Source organism: Cariama cristata, unplaced genomic scaffold, assembly GCF_000690535.1.
Source record: "Cariama cristata isolate BGI_N322 unplaced genomic scaffold, ASM69053v1 scaffold17306, whole genome shotgun sequence".
NCBI classification, from domain to species: Eukaryota; Metazoa; Chordata; class Aves; order Cariamiformes; family Cariamidae; genus Cariama; species Cariama cristata.
The window spans coordinates 1-21,578 of record NW_009620535.1 but is presented as its reverse complement, the minus strand read 5'-3'; the positions used below and the strand labels follow the sequence as shown (position 1 = coordinate 21,578).

Genomic DNA, 21,578 nt, shown 5'->3' with positions numbered 1-21,578 from the left:
TCATCCAGAGCCCCGGAGGGAGCGACGTTGCCAGCCCCTCGGGTGCCGTGGGCAGCCCGAAAACTCCCGCACAGCTCTACCTCCCGCTCCCGCAGCCCTCCGGCCTGGCCCTGCCCCTGCCCACGCTGCAGACGGGGGCTCCCACCGCAACCGCTAACCTGGTTGCGGCTCAGCCGTGCTGTAGCACTAACAGGACCGGCATGCATCGGCCTGTTAGAATACTTTTGTAATTGGGTGAGAAAAACCCACCCCCTTGCCTGTAAAGAATATTTAAGCCCCGTTTATAATAGGTCAGAAGTGACACCCAGTCACACCGCAGCGGAGGGCTCGTCCGCCCGCGCAGGGCTGAGCTAAGTTGACCGAGCAAAGCCACGACCAAGTTGTTGCTGGTAATGCGTGGGGTTTTCTTCCAGAACGTGGATATGGAGCCCTAGTCAGTTCAGTATTTTATTTTTTTTTTATTATTTTTTTGGAAAGCCAAGTTTGCCTGTCCCACATTGATTCTGCTCTGAGCCGGTTTGCAGAGTAACCATTTGTAAGACAAAAAATTGTGCTGTCACCTTCAACTGTTGACCTAGAAATCAAACTTCTTAGGACAGCTGTCCTAACACTCAAAAACTTTCTTTCACAGTTAAGAAATTTCCTGCTGTACTAATTATTCTTTCTTTTTTTTTTTTTTTTAATAATTAGTTTTATTTTTGGTTGCAATCCTTATTTCAAGAGTGTAAAAAAAAAAGTCAGCATTCACACGAGTCTGCAGTAGGTTGAATCGTGATCCCTGCTGCGTGTAACTTGTGGGTATCAGACTGTTCTTCAATTTTTTATTTTTTATTTTTTAAACAAGCTGTTCCCAAGCTGGTTCTCCACCCTCGCTTTCCTTTTCCTCTTCCAGCGGGAGCCGGCAGACCGAAGCTCTGGGGTCTGCGGCCGAGCAGGGAGGGGGAGCAGGGAAGGGTGGCAAGAGAACCAGCGTTGGGGAAGGGGGAAGTCAAACCAAGGGAGAGGGGACTGTACAATTGCATTGAAAAGCAGTTCAGCAAAAAGCGCTCTCGTCGGACAGCTTTAAGAACAATGTGAATAAAGACTTAGCAACTTGGGTAGGAATCTTCAAAAATTCTATAAATGTATACTTGAAATTCTGTTTGTATTAAAAAAAAAACAAAACAACAAATTGCATTTTCTTCTTTCTTTTAACACTGTGTAAAAGAACATTATGCATGTGAGTGGTTTGAGAATTAAATGGTTTAATACTCAGATCCTTGTCTGTGTCTTGTAGCTGACTGGTCTGATCCGACGTTGATTTTTCTCTTTGCTGCCCACTTCAAATCAGCCGTGGGGCGAAAGCCAGGGCCCTGCCCCAAGCTTCGCCCCGTGGGAGAGGCTGGGCTGTGCCAGGCTGCTTCGCCTGGCATCTTCGGTAACCTCGCTCCTTTTTTTTTTTTTTTCTTTTTTTATGAGCTTTGTCTCACCCCTTCTGCAGGCTCAGCCCTGGTTGGTCTCACCAGGTGGAGAAAGCTGCCCCGATGCCTGTTGCGGCAAGAGGGCTTTCCCGGCTGCCGAGGGCAGGTGAAGCGTTTCGGTTCAGTGCCCTGCTGGGGAGAGCCAGGCAGCGCCTCCGCCCTCCTCTTTCCCCAGCCTCCATCTCCGCAGCCCGGAGCACAACCCCGAAGGCAGATCGTGTGGTTCTGGAGCCGCGCAATCAGGTAAGCGAGCAGAAAATGGGATCCAGCAAGAAAAGCCACAGTGGGGACTGCCAGAGTAGGAGAGGGAGGGGAAGAGCTGCTTTCCAAACTCTTAGTTGTTTCCAAAATGCTCCCCTTGTTCTTCCAGGGCCCCAGCTTCTGCATTACACACCCTGCTTCTTTCCGAGGTATCGCCCCAGGCAAGCACATCAGCACGGAAAGAGGCCGTGCTTTACAGGTCTCCTAAGCGTGTAGGGGACCGATTGCGCCGTGACACAACAGCGGCGGTGACTCCGTATCCAAACCACCTACCGCTTGCAACACCAACACAAATGCTCAAACCTTCCTACAGGGGAACAGGAGAGAGAGTCCTGCAAAACCCCTGACTGCTTCCAAAACCAGAGACAGAGCGACCAAACGCCCGTCCAGACCAGCTCGGTCACCGTAACTCCCTCCTCGCTCCAGCCCGTCTCTGTCACCGTAACTCCCTCCTCGCTGGGCTTGCTGTGGCAGTTGCCGCCGAGAGGAAGCCTTTATAAAGGCAGGTGTTTCGCTGGTTTTACAAAATCCGGAGTAAATCACACACTGGGGAGTGCTGTGTGCTGGTGTTTGAGCAGCTGCCTGCGCACAGCACTTCCATAACGCGCTGACGACAGCCCGGGACCACGCTTTCACTGCCCTCTTTGTTTGAAAGACCTGCCCTAAATACAGAAATCAGAGGGAAGCTCACCACGTTTGCTTTGGCATCTTGAAGGCAACCCTGTCAGGGGTCCTACCGCCGCATGGCCACCTTGTGCGGACCAGAGGTCGGATCAGACACGATGGGGCACGGCAGCCGGCCAGGACACCTCAAGCTCTAGGAGTAAACTTGCAGGTGAATTAAGAGATTCTTTAAAGAGAGTAACAGATACTGGTTACTTTACCTGGGCATCGCTTCATAGACACCCCCACTTCTAACTCTTAGCGTGGAGCTAGTTTGACTTACGACTCAAAAAGACAAATTCCCAGCCTTGGCTATGCAAGGCTTTCGCTAGCGACCGCTTGACACTTGGACACGTGGGAGATGCCAGAGCTGTCGGCAAGCAGGGCTCGGGTGTTCGGCAGCTCTTCCACCCACCGGCCCTTCACCCTTTTTTTGGTTTCTGGCCCAGCCAGCCCACGCCGTTTGGCGGCTGCTATTCCACCGACCTCTCCAGCGTGGGCTTGTTCTGCTGGGACTGGGGAGCGCAGGGAAGGGCCCGTTGGTTGAAAAAGGAAAGTTTAAGTCAGTCTAGGAAGTGATTTAGTGAAAACTGTCCATTCAGAGATCGGTTTGTTACATACAGATCTACAGGTTTTTAATGAACCAGGGGATCAGAGTTACAGTTTGAGGCCCGAAAGGGAGGAGGGTCGGATAGAAGACCGACAGCGATGCTGGACTCGGGTTTGGGTGCCACAAAAATACTGGTGCCGGAAAAAATTCAGCTTCCCTTTGAATGAAGGGCGGAGCAGGTGAGGTGCCCTCCGAGCTCCCCCCAACCTGACAGAGCAAGGGGGAGCGGTAACAGCCCAGCTGGATACAGTCCCTCCCTGCAGCTTGCACCAAACAGTAAGACCAACCGCCCCCGGAGCAGCCCGGGCTTTGCGGCAATACCCTACTGCCCCTTTTCCAGAGGCAGAGGAGGGAGCAGCGAGGCCCTGACAGCCCCTTTAGGAGCAAGGATCAGCTATTCTACCCATGAAGATAATGGTGTTGAGAGCAGCTTCCCGGATGAAAAGCAGGAAGGGTCTGTTGGCATTGAAGATTATTCTGTTCATGGGGAAGGAACGGCCGGAGACGGTGACCGCTGTAGCAGCTGATGCCTCGCTGCCTTCTTCATTCACCTACCGACCAAAAGAGAAGGTGGGATTAAAAGATGGGCGTTAGGCAGGACGCAGAGGGCTCGCCGTCCTTCTCCACAGAAGGTGGGTGCCAAACTCCCGCCTCCCCTCCGAGCCCCAGATGGCTGAGGAAGTGAACACCATGGGTTCAGAGCTATTTTTTTCTTTTAATGCTTCATGTTTTTAAAAGCAAAGAGGAAACAAAACAAGGCTTACCTCGAGGAAGGCTTTGTGGAAAGCCTCAGATACGTACAGGTCTGTACGGCCCTCTGCAATGATACCTGACGTACAAAATAGAGAAAGTTAAAACTATGGTTTTGGACAACAGCTCAAGAGAGAACACGCTTTCATCCTTCATGGCCTGTGTTCAAGCAGAAGGCACGTCTCCCCTAAAACCGAAATATCCTCCACTAACTGCAATTGATTGCTCAACTCCCATGTCCTTAGCGCCGAGCAGGGCTGCATGTCCACAGTGGGACTTGACCACAAGCCCATCATTGACTGCGGCAACTTCTAAATGCTTTCATGTTCTCGTTCTTCATGTGCTGCTGCGCTTACTGCCCTGGTGCCTGCGGAGGGATGGTTACCCCCCACCTCCACTTTGTACCACCCCGTCTCCACATCTGACCTGGGAGTCTGGCATTTTCTGGACTGAAGAGATCTTCCAGCCCCATTTTTCTCAGCTTCTCCTTGACACTGAAGCTGTCCTCGATGCGGAAACGAGGGAGGTAGACGAAGAGAGAGACCTCCGTCATGGAGTCTATCCAGTCCTGCAGCTTCTCCGATGTCAGGTCTCGCTCCACCTCCACCAACGGCGTCCCAGCATTGGGCAGGACCAGCACCATCGTGATATCGTCCCCTTTGTAAGGCAGCTCCAGCACCTGGACTTTGTCTTGGGGGATGGACGCGTGGCGGAATTTGGACTCTTGGTACATAACCGGGACTTTGCAGGTCTCACCGTGAGCTTTATGAAATAAATCCAGTTTTGTGTTTGGAGCTGGGAACTGCGATTTCCAGTGCCCCTGAGAGGGAGAGGGGGAGGACAAACATGAGCATCGTGTTTCCCCCAGGGAAATGGGCTGCTCGCCCAGTTTTGTTAGCCATACCTTGAAATAAATGGTGTTGACGAGGACCAAGACAGTGAGATCATCAATACCTCTTTCTGGGATCACTTCTGTAATGCGCTTCTCTGTCTTGTTAGCCACCCACTCATTAATGATCTTCCTGGAAAGTTCTGGCTTCTCCTGATGGAAGAGATCACAAAAAAAAAAAAAATTAAGTCAAGGGTTTTAAACACCTCTTTGTATCCCTTCTGCAGGAGACAGGTTAACAAGGTGTGTGCTTGGGGAGAAGGCTGCTCCCAGCGTAGTGCTGCAGCGCTTGGAAACGAGGAGTGGGGAAGGGAAGGTGGTTAAGGTGAGCTGGGACAGGGGGAGCTGCATCCCACACTCCCTCCTGCCTTCACTGATGTCCCACGCACCCAGCGAGGGGCACTCCCTGCGGGCACAAGATAAGGATGCAGCAAAAGCAGAAGGATGTGGGGAAAAAAAACCACACAAAAACAAGAGAGATCCTGAGTAGTTCAAACTCACTTTGAAGTTCAAGGGCCAGAGTTTCGCTCCATAAACTATTTCACTAATGTTCTGGTAAGTCTCGTTAAAGACCAAAGATTTCTCCCCGAAGAGGCGGTTGGCTGACACCAGCTCTGAGGACTTGTTGGCTTTCTTGTAAAGCCGGCAGTTTAGCTTGGCGAAGAAGAAGTGGATCTGGTCAGATGTCTTTTCCGAAATGGTGTCAAATCGAAAGACCTGGAGGAGCCAAACAGCGAGAAGGAACCCATGAGCAGGCTCTTGCGCTCCCACAGCAAGTGGCGACACAGCCTTTGCCCGCTGCTCAACAGCCTAAATCATGGAGCCAAGAAATTTGCAGGCCCTCAGAGCTTCACCCTCCGTATTTAATTCAGAACCCAAATCTACGTAAGAGCAACATACCACCAGCCCAAGCCCTGGTTTTGGAGAGGCCAAAACGGAGGATTAAAGGCTGCTCAGCACGCGGAGGTACTGCTCCTCTTTCTAACTCCGGCTTCCTTGCTCTCCATGCTCTGCCTCTGACTGGTCCCAGCTTCTGACTGCCTTTGACCCAGCATCTTGCCCAAGAGCAGACTCCAGCTCTTGCTCCCTGAAGCTCCTTCCCTAGAGCCATCGGCAGGGTGCCTGTCTGGATCTGCCTCCTTCTCTGCCTCCGTTCCCCACCCACGTTCCTTGCCCCAGCTGTCAGGGGAAGAGGCGTCGCGCTGTACGTGTCTGTCGCAAACGGGGCCATCGCGGAGCTAGACCCTTTAGGTGGTTGTGCAGAAGACACGCTATGGTCTTGGCGATGATCTTCTCTGTGCATTCCGACTCCTGTCAGGGAGCAGGTTCTGCCTTGGCATGTGAACCACACGGCTTCCTCCAATGCTGTTAAAATTAAGCTGGGTTATGCACAGCGTTCACAAACCTCCTACCACACCGCAGCGAGAGCCTCACACGAGATGAGCATTGAGCTGACGGGGCCTGGAAGCAGCGCTCGGGTCAGCGCGGGTCACAGGGGAACTCACAAGCTTTGTGCTAAACCCTCCTGTAACGATGCCAAAGGCCGCTCCTTCCCAGGAGCAATTCTCATGGCCTGTTGAGTAACTCCGGTACATCTGAGCTATTTTTGCAGGGAATGGGAACGTGTAGCAATCGTTTTGAGGGTAGTTTTCTGCAGCACAGTGAATTTTTTCTTATCTGCTCCCAGCTGCCAGCTGGGAGAACAGTTATGATTTGCCTACTACTATCCAACCTCAGGGCTTTAAGGCACAGAAAATCCCACAGCACGTTGCTCCAGGATCTCTGGCACCATTTCCTATGAGGCAAAGGTGATGTTACCGGCCCTTTTTTAGGGAAAAGGGGGGATTAGGAATGCAGCTCTGCATCCTGGGTGGCTCACTGAGAGAAGGGTCCCCTTCCCGTGGGAAGGGCTGGCTAGAGGGGAAGGCACGAGTGAAGATTTTGGAGATGTGTTTGACTGCTCTGCTCTGCCCAGACTGTGTAGGTAACAGCAGAGATCCCACCGTTACTCCAGAGGCAGGATCTGTAAGGACGGCGGCAGCGGGGCCAAGCGGAGCGGTTTGATTCCCATCTCCTCGTTGCAGGGAGAAGAGCCCCTCTGGGCTGTAGGCTCCCATCTGCGAGGAAGGTACGGGCAGTACCAAAGCCCACGCGGCAGATGAGGACACTCGCAGTTGTCAGGTGAGCGGGTCTGACAGTGAGGAGAGTGCTCGGGCAGGCAGGGAGTTTACTGGTCCCACAGAAGAGCCAGAACTCAGGATTACCTCTCAGTCCAGGACCAGAGCTCCCCACTCCGAGTTTAGGAGCCACGGCTGAAGGACAGCCTCCCGGTGTACCGGCTGCCCTGCCCGGGAAGCTCAGGTCTTTGCGGTGCTGCTGTAACACCGCCCCACGCCACCCGACAGAAGCTGTTCAGTCCTGGCTGAGCGCTCCGACTGCTCTTACGCTTACTGCAAGGAGACCCTCAAGAAGTAACCGACCTCGCTGTGCTCCCACAGGGTGGTAGAGCCCTGGAAGCCAGGTGGGCTGCAGGGTGTCCTGTGTGTCTTGGTTTTGTCCCAAGGGAGAGAGAAGGAGTGTGAAAAAGAGCCTCTCCCAATGGGACTTGATACTGTGGCTTTTCCTGCTTTCTGTATAAGAAAAGGCGTAGCTGCCTGCTCGGCTACCTGCTTGCCCCAGCTGCAAGAAAGAAATGGTTCCCATTCCCTTCCCTCATCTCCCCAGTGGGCTTCCTTTCCTCCAGACAAAAACTAACCTCTCAAACCCAGAAAATCCAGCCTGAATGCCAGATCCAAATAGGGAGGCAGAGGGAAGAGCTGGGATCTAAACCAAATCCCGAGACAAACAGCCCGTGGAGGTCCTTCCCGGGGGCTTGTTTAAATAAAGGTCTCCCTTCCCAAACCAGGGAGCCATCCTGACCCAGAGAGCCCTTCAGCAGCGGTCAGCCACTATCAACCTTTGCTGTCATTCAGACCCTGGTGACAGCTACAGAAAAAGGCTGAGGAAAATGCCACCGACCTCCATGAGCTGCTGGAGGGTGCTACCACAAGCTCCGAGCTTGGTCATGGCAAAGGCTGTAGAAATGCTGAGGGGTGACATGAAAATATTCTCCCCGTTGTCCTTGGAGTCAGCCAGGTACTTGTAGAAGACAACAGCAAAGCGCGAGTTGGCCTTCGACAGCTCCCAGACCCGGGGGTTAGTAGACTCCGGGAGCTTGCCCTTCCCTGGTTCTTGCCCCTCGCCCTCCTGGGGCTTCTTCTCGGGGTTGCGATAGATGCAGATGGGATTCACCGGGATGTCACGCGGCTTTGCGGTGCAGATGTCTTCCACGACGTAGTGCTCAGGGGCAGCCAGACCCCAGACACTGAAGAGACACACCACAAAAAGATGCATTGTCCTGGAACCAGAAAGAGAGAGCTTATACACAGTCGTCTGCCTAGAAACCCCCGACGCTGCCGCCACAGCCCACAGGCCCCATTTCAGCCAACACCAGAGTGACAGGAGCCCCACGGTCCTCTCTCTGATCCTCCTTTTGTCCCATACGTGCAGGATAAAGCAGAAGGAGAGGACAGACAGTCACTACCAGCAGGACAAGCGTGCCCCTGAGCACACATTGCTTTTGGAAACACCACACCGAAAATGGTGCTTTCCCAGAGCCCTGGGTGCCCTCTTTGGGTTTTTTTTGGTTTTTTTTTTGTTTTGTTTTGTTTTTTAAGCAGCAGGCTCAGCCCTGACAAGTTTGTACAAAGACGGCTCCACAGACCACTTGGCCTTCGACAAAACGTTTTTGACCATTTCCTTCCCCTTTTCCCTGAGGGAATCTCCTAGTTTTCCTGTCTTTTTTTCTACCTTGACCTGAGCTCCTCTGTCCCCTTGAATTACTGTCGGTGCTTTCAGGCTCACCTCAGCTTTACACCATTGCAGTTACTGATGCAGGAAACGCCATGGCAGAGAAGAGAGGTGGTAAGGAAGAGATCTCCAGGGGAGTTGGTCTCTCCATGCATTGAGCATCTTAAATCTCTAAAAAGCGTATTTTATAAGCACGTATGGTATAGCTGGGTGGATCACAGTTATTCCTGTCCAAAGTTGACAACACCTCAATATAAACTGACTGTCCCTGGTAGTTGAGGAAGGCAGGCTAGTGTTAATAACCATGTTCCAGCAAAAGGTGGTCTCTGAAAATCTCCCAGCAAGGCAGAGATAATTTATGTTTTCCACCTTTGCTAAAGCAGAGGATCTGCACATCCCATCAGCTCTGGCAGCAAGGCCTCGTCAGCCATCCTAGGGTTGATTAAGTGGCACACAAGATCGCCTGGGCACTGTGGTTTTGAGATGCCCTTTACATGACTACGTTGGGTTTGTTTCCATACCCCGTGGGAGGAAGCTCACGGACCGCAGCCACAACAGCTCAGGAAACGACTACTGGAAAGGGCTGGCAGCCCGCCCAGGACTTGCCCGCTGCAGAAGACTTTCTCAAAGATACATCTGACTCCGGCAGGTCTCTGCCTGCCCCCACGTACTCACTGCCCCAGCTCCCAGGCACTGCCTCCTGAGTAACTAAATGAAAGTTCAGCTGCACCGAGCACTGGTGACCTCCGTGTTTGTGCTCGGGCTGGTGCTGGTGGGCCAGGACCTGGGGGAGGAAAACAGGAGCAGCTCCAGGGCCGATCTGGGACGCAGGAGATCTCTAGGCTCTTTCACAATCCCCTCCCTGGGCTCTTGGGCAATGACTTCATCTCGTCTCCAGTTTCTCCGCAAAAGCAGAAAATTACCTCATTTGGCACCAAGACTGTACGGAGCCCCAGGGGGCCCTCTCTAGCATACCCTAACAGCATAGCAACAAGTACTGCAAGAAAACATGCAGAACAAGACGTACTTGCTCAAGCCGCAGCCACCGCTCTTGCTAGTAACAACAAACAGATTACCTTTCAAAAGGTTTAGGATAGATGCAGCACAACAAAGGGAAAAAAAAAAAAAAAAAAAAAAATCTAAAAGGGGAGGGAAGTCAACCAAATACAGAAACAAGAAACAACACCCAGGGCAGGAGGGCGAGAGAAAGGAAAACTATTCAGACTATTAAAAGTACTCCAGGAAGCGCTGCTCTTCTGAACCTTTTACTCCTACAGGGGAAAAAAAAAAATAAATCAGCCAGCAACAAGCCAGGCACGCTTCTGTGCTCTGCAGCCATGGGGCCAGGACCAGAGCCACCCTTCGCTGCCTGCCCGCAGCCGTCCCTCACCCACGCTTAATTCTCCCTGGCTCCAGCAGCACGGACGTGCCTGCGGCCGGTCCCACCGCAGAGAGGACACCCCGCTGCGGTCCCTGCCCTGTCACTCCGCTCACCTCCGAGGGAAGGCATGTCCACAAGCACCTTCTGATCTGCCTGTGCAAGTGCAACCGTCTGCTTCTGTCAAGACAGAGGCAGATCGTGGTGTCCACCATCACATAAAGTGCTGATGATCTCACACTTAAAACCCAAAGCACAAGAGTGGGGAGAGCACCTCAGCTTCATCCTATCCTGATTAAATGGAAGACTCCCTGTTTCTACTTCACAGTAAAACCCTGACTCCATCAACTTAGAGGAGATACAGGACTTCACACCAATGCCTTAAATCAAATTTATCAGCCACTACAGCTACCTCGGCCCCTGACATGTCTCTTACAGGCAAGAGCCCTTGCTATTTCTTAAACCAGCTCTTTACTGTAGCACTTGGCCAAAAAGCACTCCTCCTCCCTCCACAGCTCTTAGCATTCCCTTTTCCCCTGCAGCACTGCCACACACTCCATATGTCAACTGCTTGCATCCTGGAAAGATCCCAAAAGTATTACTGCAACATCACTGCCAGAAAGGGGTCGCTGGCAAGGAAGAATGTAAAAATTAGAAAGGGCTCTTTTTTTTTTCCTGCTTCACCCCTGTAAGAAGTGTAGAAAGCCAAGAAACGAGTTGCTGAACACCAATGCCTTAAATCAAATTTACCAGCCACTACAGCTGACTCGGCCCCTGACATGTTGTCTCTTACAGGCAAGAGCCCTTGCTATTTCTTAAACCAGCTCTTTACTGTAGCACTTGGCCAAAAAGCACTCCTCCTCCCTCCACAGCTCTTAGCATTCCCTTTTCCCCTGCAGCACTGCCACACACTCCATATGTCAACTGCTTGCATCCCGGAAAGATCCCAAAAGTATTACTGCAACATCACTGCCAGAAAGGGGTCGCTGGCAAGGAAGAATGTAAAAATTAGAAAGGGCTCTTTTTTTTTTCCTGCTTCACCCCTGTAAGAAGTGTAGAAAGCCAAGAAACGAGTTGCTGATTCAGCTCAAAATCAGAAGGCTCCAGGGAAGCGTAGGGACGCTCCCCCATCCCATGCCTGCTGTGCAACGCAGCTGGGCTCAAGTCAGCGCAGGCCATTTCCATCCCACTGCTTCTCATCGCCACGCGAAAGGATGACTGACTGGGCTTGCAGACCCACAGCCCATCCTCCAGCAACTGCCAGACCAAACTTACCACTGCTACCTACAGCGGCGTGAACATCCCACAGCACCCATGCCGTCTGCTTAAAGAGCCCAGCAAATGTTAAGGAGCTCCCACCGTTTTGAGATTGACTTAGGCTCTTGAGAATAAAAGCCTTCCCCATCCCCTCATACCCCAAAACCAGAGTTCAAAGCGTATCGGCAGTGCTCTTTTACAGCTGGGCAAGAGATCAGTGATTACTCAGGACAACCTGACCTTATGAATTGCTCTCCGCACCATGAAGCATTGCTACAGGTTGGGGATAAAAGTCAAGCATGACACTTTAGTGAGCTGTACAGAAGCGAGCTTTCGTCAGAGCCCTCTCAAAATGGCTCCTCGGGCCCATGCCCAAAGCGAGAGAACACTGGCAGCAGCTACAATTCATAGGCTCCTACAAAGGGAAAAGAACCTGTTACAAGGAATTAATTAACAATGAAGATTAGCAGAATCTGTTTCTCTTACCTGCCCCTGTACCTCCAGCCTTCTGCTTTTAGGATGCGAGTGCAAACCGTTCAGAGGACAGACAGCCTTGCTTGAGCCCAAACCAGTCCAAAGCAGTTTCCCCACTGGATTTCTGTGCTCAAGCAGAGCCCAGACGAAAGCAGGGGAGGGTGGGAGGGGAGTAGGATGCTGAAGCCAAAGGCTGATGACCAGCTGCAGAAGGTTAAGCAAAGAGCAGGGAAAAAAAAAAAGGCAGCAATGTTTAGTTTGGAAGAGGTTTTAAAGTTCAATCTGACAAGGGAAAGTTCGACCACCTACCCCATGCCAGTGCCAGACGCCTTCAGTTCTTGCCAATAGAAAATTAACTGCTTATAGCATAGAAAAACACACTAAAGCTTTCAAGAGTTCAAATAAAAATGTGATCTAAGGTATTTATAAATCTCACTTCGGTATCTTGTAGCTCAGCAAAATGTTTCCCTCCGCCCTGAGCCCCATCGCCCCCCCGTTCCCAAACAGGTACAAGTTGGGAGGAACTGCCCCGCTTCAGGCTCTGCAGTTTCAAGTACATCCCCCCTGAAATACATTCACCTTTTCACTCACACAGCTGGAAAGCTGAGGATTAACAGCATTTCTCCCCATCTCCAGCCCATGCGTAGCAGTTTCGGGAGCAGGACCGAGCAACACAATTTCCGATCCAGGATATATTTGCTCTACAAATTCAACAGCGTTGCCTCCTGAACACCAAAACCCAGGAGCTGGCTGGCTCAGCAGCTGCTAAAGCTGGCCTGTTACTGGCCTCTAGTAAGAGCCCAGGTCTAAACGGAAAACGCAGCCGCAAACTGGTTTGGGGGAAGTAAAAGACCTTACCATACCAGTAAGGGCTAGAATTAAATGGGACAGATTAAGAAAATAAATGAAAGAATGACATGCTCTGGACCCAACTTTGCTTTCATGGGCTCCCCTCCATAGCCTGGGGCCACAAGCGTCACTCTTAAAAACTGCCTGTGCCCAAGATAACATCACTCTTGAACTCTCATCGGTTCTATAGTCAGGGATATCTTCATCAAAACCAAGCACAAAAGCTACACAAACCCCCTCTGAACACTGCCCAGTAACACGCACAAACACCTACTCCTCAGAATTGCTTTCTGCCTGACCTGCGAGGCAAGCGGGCGAGTAACCTGCAGGTTAGGCATTTGTCGTCTGCTCCAGGAGCTACAACGCCCTCCATGAGAAAGGACCTGTGCATCGTGCCTTGTTGCTCCAAGGGGCTGCTGGTTTAATTTTCCAAGTTAACTCACACGCTTGCGGGTCCCAGGGTCTTCGGGGTGAATTAGGGATCCCCCACACCCAGCAGCGAGCAGCAGGCAGGCATCCAAGCACGCGTTTCCAGTCACCCAATGCTCAGAGGTAGTTTAAAGCAGGAAAAACAAGAACAAACACCTATTGCATTTTGCGCATCCCATAGAGCTTAAGCTAACGTGAATGAACTCTTACCAGTGTGACAAAGTACGCTGGTATTGCAACTGCATGCTCGCTTTACTATAAAAGAGAGGCCAAATGCCTAAAACTGAGCATGGACATCCTTTCTTTAATGATGGTGGCTCTATTAACAGCAAGGTTAATTCCAGAATTGACACCATAGGGCTGAAGGGATCTGTGAGCTGCCCAAGCCATACCCTCTGGGGTAGCAGGCTAAATATACATTTTGAGTGCAGCATGTAAGTAGCAATTTATTGCTGGTTCAGCTGAAAGCAACAACCCAGCCCTCACACCTGAGCAGAGCTACACCAAAGGAAGCATCCAAAATGACAAGGGTGTTAATACAAATCAGGAGCTGCCTTGTTGCTTTAGCAGAGGGACTGGTTTTCTCCCAAAGCAGGGATCAGATGGCTCAAAACCAACAAGAACCAAAGCTCTAAGCCTGGCAGCCTGGGGCAAGAGAGACCAAGCATCACGCCTCGGTTTTAGTCTCTCTCCCGCACTCGTAGACCCAGAGACAGGGAATCGGAATTCACAGTTATGGGGAAGAAAGTTACAGAAACAACTCAAGACGTCCCAGCCAGGACGGGGGACCCCTTCGCTCCTGGGCGCTGCCGCCTGTTCCAAGCGCCCGCAGAGCGGTGCGGTACAGCACACCGCTGCCTGCCATCTCGGGGAGCAGATCACAAGCTCTGCTCCCCGCTTTTCAGAGAAAAGAGCCCAGAGCAGCTTACAGCAGCAGGGAGAGAGTATGTTTTCTCCACATGCTTGTGCTGTTCTCCGAGTTGTCCCTCTTTTTGAGAAGCTGGAACCAACCCATAAACATACCTGAGTAGTGAGCAGGAACAGAAATTTGCCTAGATTTTGGGTTGTGCTTTGGGTGCTCACTGTTGAGTTTTATGGCGACACGCGGGGAGGAAGACTCATGCACTCGGAGCGAGATGGGATCAAGAAATGCTGTGCTCTGGGCTAGCCTTTTCTAGCTCCCTTCTATTCTGCTATCCATACCCAAAGGGCAAAAAAAATTTCTAGCAGCTGCCACCCACTTGAACCCAGTCTCCCCTCTTTCCCGTATACGAAAGCCTTCAAGTTTCCCCAAAGCTCTCCTGACGCAGAGCAGCCACTGTTCCCTTCCAAAGGGATCTGACTCTCCCCTCCAGATTTTCTTGAAAATCTAACCATTGCAGAAATACAGCTTGCCTTTTTTTTTTTCCTCCTCTCCTTCTTATGTGAGTACCTGAGCATGCTGGACCCTCAGACTAGTTGGAAAAAGGGAAAGGAAGCCATCACCAACTGAAACATCCAGTTTTCTGCCGGATCGCTCACTAAATACAATTCTCTTTAAAGGAACTGAATGCTTCAAGTCATCCAGCAAGAAAGTACAGCTACGTGGAAGTGCGAGGGGGCCTAACAATTAGCAGTGATGGGCTTCAGCCCAGCAAAGCACAGACCTCAGACTGGATCCACGGTGCCTGAACTCAAAAGTAGAGATACAGGTAATAACCGTTATGCATAAACTCCCAGGGCAGAAGGCTGTGCTTGCCCTGGAATGGAAGGAACAGTTTTTCAGCAAAGCAGCAGCTTATTCTGTATCAACTACCTTCAGCCAGTCTCAGGTTTATAGCCAGCTAATGACTTGTTAAAGCCCACAAAAAAAAAGGAGAAAATTAAAAGCCACAAAGCAGACGGTGGAGCAAAGCTTATTCTCACTTTAAGGCAAGTTCCAAAACAGGCTCAACATTAGAGGCACACCGCTTGCTCCTTGCTCTGAAGGATTTTTGTTGTTCTGTTTTTTAAATACGTAAGATTCTTTTCGAGCAATTAGCAACACTGACTGAGCATCCTTTCTTGTTCACCTCTGGTGAACACATGAAGAAGCCACTTTGTTTCCAGACACAGTCAGAAGAGAACAGACCAGACCTCCAAACAGAGGTATGTGGCTTCTCTGCTATTTAGCATCTTTGATGCTCCAGCCCAGCAGAGAACAAACACACCTTCACCTGGAGAAAGTCTTGCACAGGCAGTCTTGCGGAGTCTTACACCTCACGCAAAACTTAGAAGAATGCACATTCATCCCAGACAGAAAATGAGAGATATTTCAAAGTGTTCTCCATTAATTTATCATTTAATATAAATGCTGACAGAAAAGCAGATAAGACCTTGTAGACACTTTCATCTATTTACAAACCAAATAGTGAATCATCACCTTTCCACTCTTTTTTTCTTTTTTGTTGAATCTGCCACTCAAAGGACCCTTAGACACTATGTGGAAGCAAGGTGAAGTTGAGTCAGTTTTAAGGGAGAGAAAAGCAAGGTGATGAAGGAAGAAGAAATAGCATTTCAACATATGGCTTTTTGTATATAACCACCATGCACACACAATAGGTCTCCACTTCCTTGTTCTTTAATACAAAAGTGACACTGTGGGCCCTATAGTTCTAAAAAAAGAAAGAAAGGAGACAAATACTGACTTTCAGATCTCTGGATCCTCTTGCCTTTTGCCTCCTTCCATCCGCTCTGTCCCATTTCAGCATAGTATCTAGGCAGTTTTTCTTTCAAATTTAAAAAGTGTATTGCTGGAGTGAAGACACCGGGAGTTGGATATAGCAAACTCTTTCTTCTACTCCTTTTGTCATCTCAAGAGTTTTCCCAAAAGGTAGTAAAGCATCTAACCTTTCCAGGAAAGAGGCATCGATGCCTTGTTGTGCCTCTGAATGTCTCCCCCGTGACCAGGCCTATGTCTAATAGACTTCAAAATTCCCCTGAACTTGCAAAGAATTCAGTTTATGGAATTCTTCTCATACGTTCTAGTTAATCTCTACTCCTATTAAAAATGTTTTGATAGTTACAAACAATAAATATTCACAATATCAACTCAGAGTCAGCCACTGCCATAAAGGCTCCAGAATTTTTTTTTGATGAGGAAAAGAAGCAGGAAAGGAAGAAAACAGCAGAAGGAGAAGAAAAGCAAGAAAAGAACCAGTTCAAACAGAAAGAGAGAATTCAGGACATTTTGTTTAGCACTGATTTATGAGAACAGCAGACAAGGAATTTCACTTATCCAGGAGCCTAAATAAATTCAAGAAATAGTTCATAACCTGACTCAACAAATCTCATGGTCTCCTTGATTACCTAGACTATCCTTTTTATTTTATTTTTTGTTAAATATACCTCTGCAGGGCACAATCACATACAATCAATACGATTGGAAAATTACATGAGCTCTATCCCAAGCATATATGCACCAATGTTAAAAAGTTATTTAAAAAACCAACCAAACAAACAAAAAAAAAAGAAATAAACTCCACCCAAAAAGGTGATAATGACTGCAGAATGTCTCGGGGAGACTTGTATGGAGCTACCAAGATCAAAGAAAACTAGGCTTACAAAAAACAGGGGGGAAAAAAAAAAAAAAAAAGACATCTATAGAGAAATCCCACAACTGGAAGTAGATGATTTCAAAAAGGAGGTGGGAGCTGTCATATAAAAGATCCCACAACTCTTCCTCCCTCCTCCCACACATGCCTTGCCTCACCTCTTCTCCCCAGAGCAACAAATACAACGGGGAAAGAGCTCGACACTATGCTACCAGTTACAGAAAATAGGGAAAAAATAATCAAGCTACAGCACAGCTGCTAAGCTGACTTCAAGGAAAGCTCCTGCTAGCACAGAGGCTGCTTACACAGCAAGCAGAGGCCAAAGGGGTAATGGGAACACCTTAAAATTAGAAAAAAAATAGTAAGTCATTTGATGTGCTAGATTTGCCCAGGTTAGAGCAGCATCACCTAAGAGAGGCTGCGGATTAAAGGTACCGATTGTAAACTGTGCAGCAGCTGTCATGTGAACAGGGTTTCCTCTCTTCTGTCTCAGGTTGCTTTATACACTTATAAAACGCTGCTACCAAGTTTCTTTTTAAAAGGCTAGAAATAAAGAGGTCAGTGCACACATCCAGTTGTGGGATCCATCCAATACACAATCTGGTTCGGATGCCAAAGACTTGTGAGTAGTGTCTGCCACAGAACGATTAATAAATCTTTTTAACATTAGAAAGCAGCAAATAATTTCTTAAACATTAAATACTCTACAAGATTTTTCTTTTTTGCTTACAGACACACATTTCATATGTAATTCCACCATCTCTAATGCTTTTAATTTTCAGAAACACTGTACCATCTGTTGCTTCCATCTTTACCAAGACTGTATTTTTCAAACTGAACTTCACAATTGTGTTTTCCTAAAACACTCAGATTTTAGAATCAGTTGTTTCCTGGAATACGAAAACATCCAACCTGTATATCCAAAGCCTAGCTGGGTGACGCTAGGCTCCTAAACTTTCCCAAATGCTGAACGCCTGGCAATTTGCACTAGAATCATACACAAACTCACCAGAATTGCAAAGATTGCCTGGGAAAGATCACTTAATTATTTAGATTACTAAACTACAGGCATCCAATTTTGATTATTATGGTCACATATTTTAAGCTTCGAATGACTGGGATGCTCCTGATGCAGACAAATCCACACTCCCACATGCTCTTTCTATCGGGAAACTTCAGAAAAAGCTGCACCCTCTTTGCTTACCGTAGTGTTCAAAGAGTTTCCACGGCATGATATTACACTTGCCATTGGAAAATAAAATTACAAAGAAAATTAAGTTTGTTCTCCTTTCCCTGCCAATCAAGGCTCTACCTGCATCACAAGAAGTGCCTCGAAGACTACGACAACACTAAGCAGTTACGTTCTTCTTCCTACACAAGAACAAAGACCACATGTTAACTGTGTAAGGACAGCGTGCTGGGAAAACATTCCCCAAAATCACTTACTTAGATTGTATAACTTGAACTAACTTAGTCTAGCCTCTTTCACCCCCCTGACATTGCAACAGAAAATAACGCAGTTGATAACAGTTGAGTAAGGAGAAGAGAATCCCCAATGAAGGTTTTGATATTTCAGATTATATTTGATCTGAGAACAAATCAATTTGCGCTATAGAATCCGTATGCCGGTATACCACAGGCAGCAACCACCCAACTGCTAGCACTAAGGCTATACCTAAAAGGCAGTTCAGAAGAGCTGCTTCACTTCTCATAAATTCAGAGTTTACGTTTCCTCAAGCAAGGCAGACATTTTTTCCAGTTCATGTCTAAATTACCATTTAGACAACTCAAGAACTTTTGCTTCCTTTTTTTCATCCAGGGGAATTGATTTATTGTGATAGCAAAAATTAGGTTGCTGACACACTGACTTTTTTCAGTTGTTTTTAGATCAGTGCTACCAACATTGGAAGGCAGGAATAGGAAGTGGGTGTTTTCGGAAGTGGATGATGACAAAATTTGAATATGAAGGTAACGTCATGCCCCAGTCTTGCTCTGTGTTCCTTCTGTCTATTCTAGGACTACAAAGACTTCTTCATACACACACAGACAAGCACAAAACTTGCATGCTGCTTATATGTTTTTTTCTCCCCCATTTTAGAACAGAGAAAATGAGTTGGCACTCCTGCTATTGAGTCTCCTGATTACTAGCACTGAATTTCTTGGACCATGAAAGTGGGTCTGAAACAGGTAGTTGACCAAAAATACTTTATAATGGGGGTCCTGTAAGTCTGCTTCATTATACTCCAGATTTATAAATGGCAATGAGGGTTTATGCTACTCTGACTTATAGTTTTCTCTCTGAATGTAAAAACCTCAATAAAAGTCTGCAAGAGTTTAAGTTAGATCAAAGAAGGGAAACGCAAGCGGCTTTCTTGTACAATCAGTAAAAAGCCTCCCTCCTAGCCCTTTCTAATATAGAATTTGCCCCACTTTACTCAATTTGTTCTATCAAGACACAATATCATCATACAAGTTTGCTTCTTCCACATCTAATTTAATGTAATGCTACAGTTTGACAAGTCTTTTCAGTTCCAATGGGCTTAAAAGTCAGTCACAATTGCAACACAGATTTATCTTTTACTGTAACTGAAGACATTTTAAATCAGTATTCAATTTAAACACTTAAAGACAAGGCTTCTTTGATTATATAAAATTTCTGCGTTCCTTTTCCCTCTCTAAATGAGCCATTCTGTCAGCTGAGAGAGTGCATGAGAGACTGAAAACATGTCAGAATACCCCAGATACATCTCGGTACATTGCAAATTGTATGACTAAATGAAATGATTTTCCACAATACAATGCATGGATAAGACTTGACAATCATTAACTTTTGTAAATTGTTATTAGGATAATACAGTCAACTCACAAAACCCCACAAAGATTTGACAATCGAAATGGCTACACCAGGAAAAAAAAGTGTAAAGCACAAGTCTTTGGCTCTCCTTTAAAGAAAAACAGCAGTTTACCATGTTTATACAGATCCCCCGTTTGCCTACCAGTAGGGGCAATATCACATTTGTGCATCACTGAGTAATAACACCATTAGAAAAGGCAACTTCACAGAAGTTATTGGCTAAGCGAATTCATTTGAATGCTCTGTTTTGAGGCAGCAAGCTGTCACTGTTACACAATCAGGGAGGGTGAATGGGCAAGCCACAGAAGGAAAGGAAGGAAGGCATGGACAAAAGGGAGAGAATAAGGCTCAGAAGAAACTAGACAGAGAAGAACTTGAGAAGAAAGAGGATAACAGTGCTGCAAGTTTGAAAGGTGCTCTCATCTAAATAAAAAAAGTTCTACTCTGAAATGGGACAGGATACAAACAGAAGAGTATACATGAGGGACAGAAGAAAAAGTCCAAGTTTCTCCTATTAAGGGGAGAGAACTAGGTCATAGGAACAGAAGAAGAGATGTTGACAGAAGGAAGAGGAAAATAACACTACAGAATAAACAAACATAATTTCTACACTGACTGAATCACTGACATACTAAAGCTTAACCTAACACTTGAAGCTTCCTATTCTGGGGGTTTTGTCTGTGCTGGGACTGAAATCCAGGTATCAACGAGGGTTCAAAGTTGTCTACTGCAGTAGAAAAATCTAACCTACCTACCAAATGATGCAGTAGTGCCCTAGCACCATTGTAATAACGTTTCTTCTTGCCCAAGTAGAAGAACTAAACCACTTCTAGCTGGGACCAATTTCACTCAAGTGGACAGCATTCCTGTACAACTGGGACAACGATAGGCTACAGAACAAAATGTAGCAGGATACAGAGTTACTCCAGAAATTGTCATTCCCTGCTTATTTGCTGTAACCATCAATGCTTCCATTATACGTAGAGCTATCTGTCCTCCCAGTTCTACTCGCATGCTTTTCCACAAAAAGGGAAAATTTTAGGTGCAGCTTCCAGAAAAGACTTCAAAGCATGCGCTGCATTTTGCTGTTCGATTTGTTTAATCAACTAAACTTCTGCAAAAAAGCAGAAAAAGGGTAAGAGGAGGAGGGGAAAAAACAAGGCCAAAAATCAATACCGTCAGTCGATATTGAATAAACTATTTAACAAGCCAAACTATAATACTGGGCAAACAGGGCATTCACCTGGACACACTGATCACAACAAGGACGCTATGCACAAAGTACAGCACAGAGTGCTGGATAAAGGGAAAAAAAAAAAAAAAATATCAACAGTAAGGTCTCCCTTCTAATCTATAGGTTTTGGAAGCATTCACCATATGTAGGCCAGCAATCTGAATAGCTCTTACTGCTGAATTCCTCCCAGGAGCAAAAGCAGAGAAAAAAATTAATCCCTAGCCTGGCAAAGAAACTAGCTGATACAAGTAATAAAAGGCAAAAAATATTTTGCCCCTCCAGCTTTTCTTCCTAGTGTTGAAAATGAATCTGCAGATTCAAACATATTATAACCGTCTTTGAAAATTCATTTTACACCAAGAATTACTGCAGCCAAAAAAAAAAGTACATTCTGGGCTTGTCCTCCTAGCTTAGAGTTATTATCTCAACTAAAATGAGCTCCCTGTGTTAATATAGACACAGCAGGAAGAAATAAACTAATTAAAAACAAGAAGGCTGACCTGACAGTGGTGCTCTGCACTGAAGGATGGGAGAAGAGGGCACAGTGCCGGTGTCAGCTGACTTGTGGACAGGCTGTCAGGGGAACACGTTAATCATCCTCATGCCCAGAGCAGAGAAGGGAGGAACAGACCTGACGGGCTCAAAACTGCATCAGCCTGGTTCTGCTCAGCTCGAAGGGGAGCAGCTGTAATGCTAGACCTCAAGTAGGAGATACAGATGGATGGGGGCAAGGTGTAGGTGAAGCTGTTCTAGTGCAAAGACGATTCTTTGCCAAAAGTTAAGAGGGGTTAGAAAAAAAAAAGCAAGCTTCGAAACTACTCTTGGCAATTAAGAGGCCAAAGTTCAACTAAGAGCAAAGTAAACCTGTGTGAAGACATATGGAAAGTGTGGGCGTGGGCGCTGAAAAATGCCTTTATTTTCATTCAGTGCTTCTACCTCCCAGACATTTGATCACAACAGCTGCGCTCATGCGAAAAAATTCTTAAAACATACCCAATATATATACAGATATAACTATGTATATATGTATATATATATTTATATATAAA

General features: G+C 47.5%; 1 protein-coding gene across 1 annotated transcript; it reads right to left on the bottom strand.

The window, feature by feature from the left end:
* Positions 1-2,997: 2,997 nt before the first annotated feature.
* On the bottom strand, positions 2,998-8,026 carry SERPINC1 (serpin peptidase inhibitor, clade C (antithrombin), member 1). Its single transcript, XM_009701647.1, has 6 exons — positions 7,652-8,026; positions 5,135-5,350; positions 4,649-4,786; positions 4,171-4,564; positions 3,759-3,823; positions 2,998-3,545 (listed from the first exon to the last, which is right to left on the bottom strand). The coding sequence occupies exons 1-6, from the start codon at positions 8,024-8,026 to the stop codon at positions 3,372-3,374; spliced, it is 1,362 nt and encodes a 453-aa protein (XP_009699949.1). The 3' UTR covers positions 2,998-3,371.
* Positions 8,027-21,578: the final 13,552 nt, after the last annotated feature.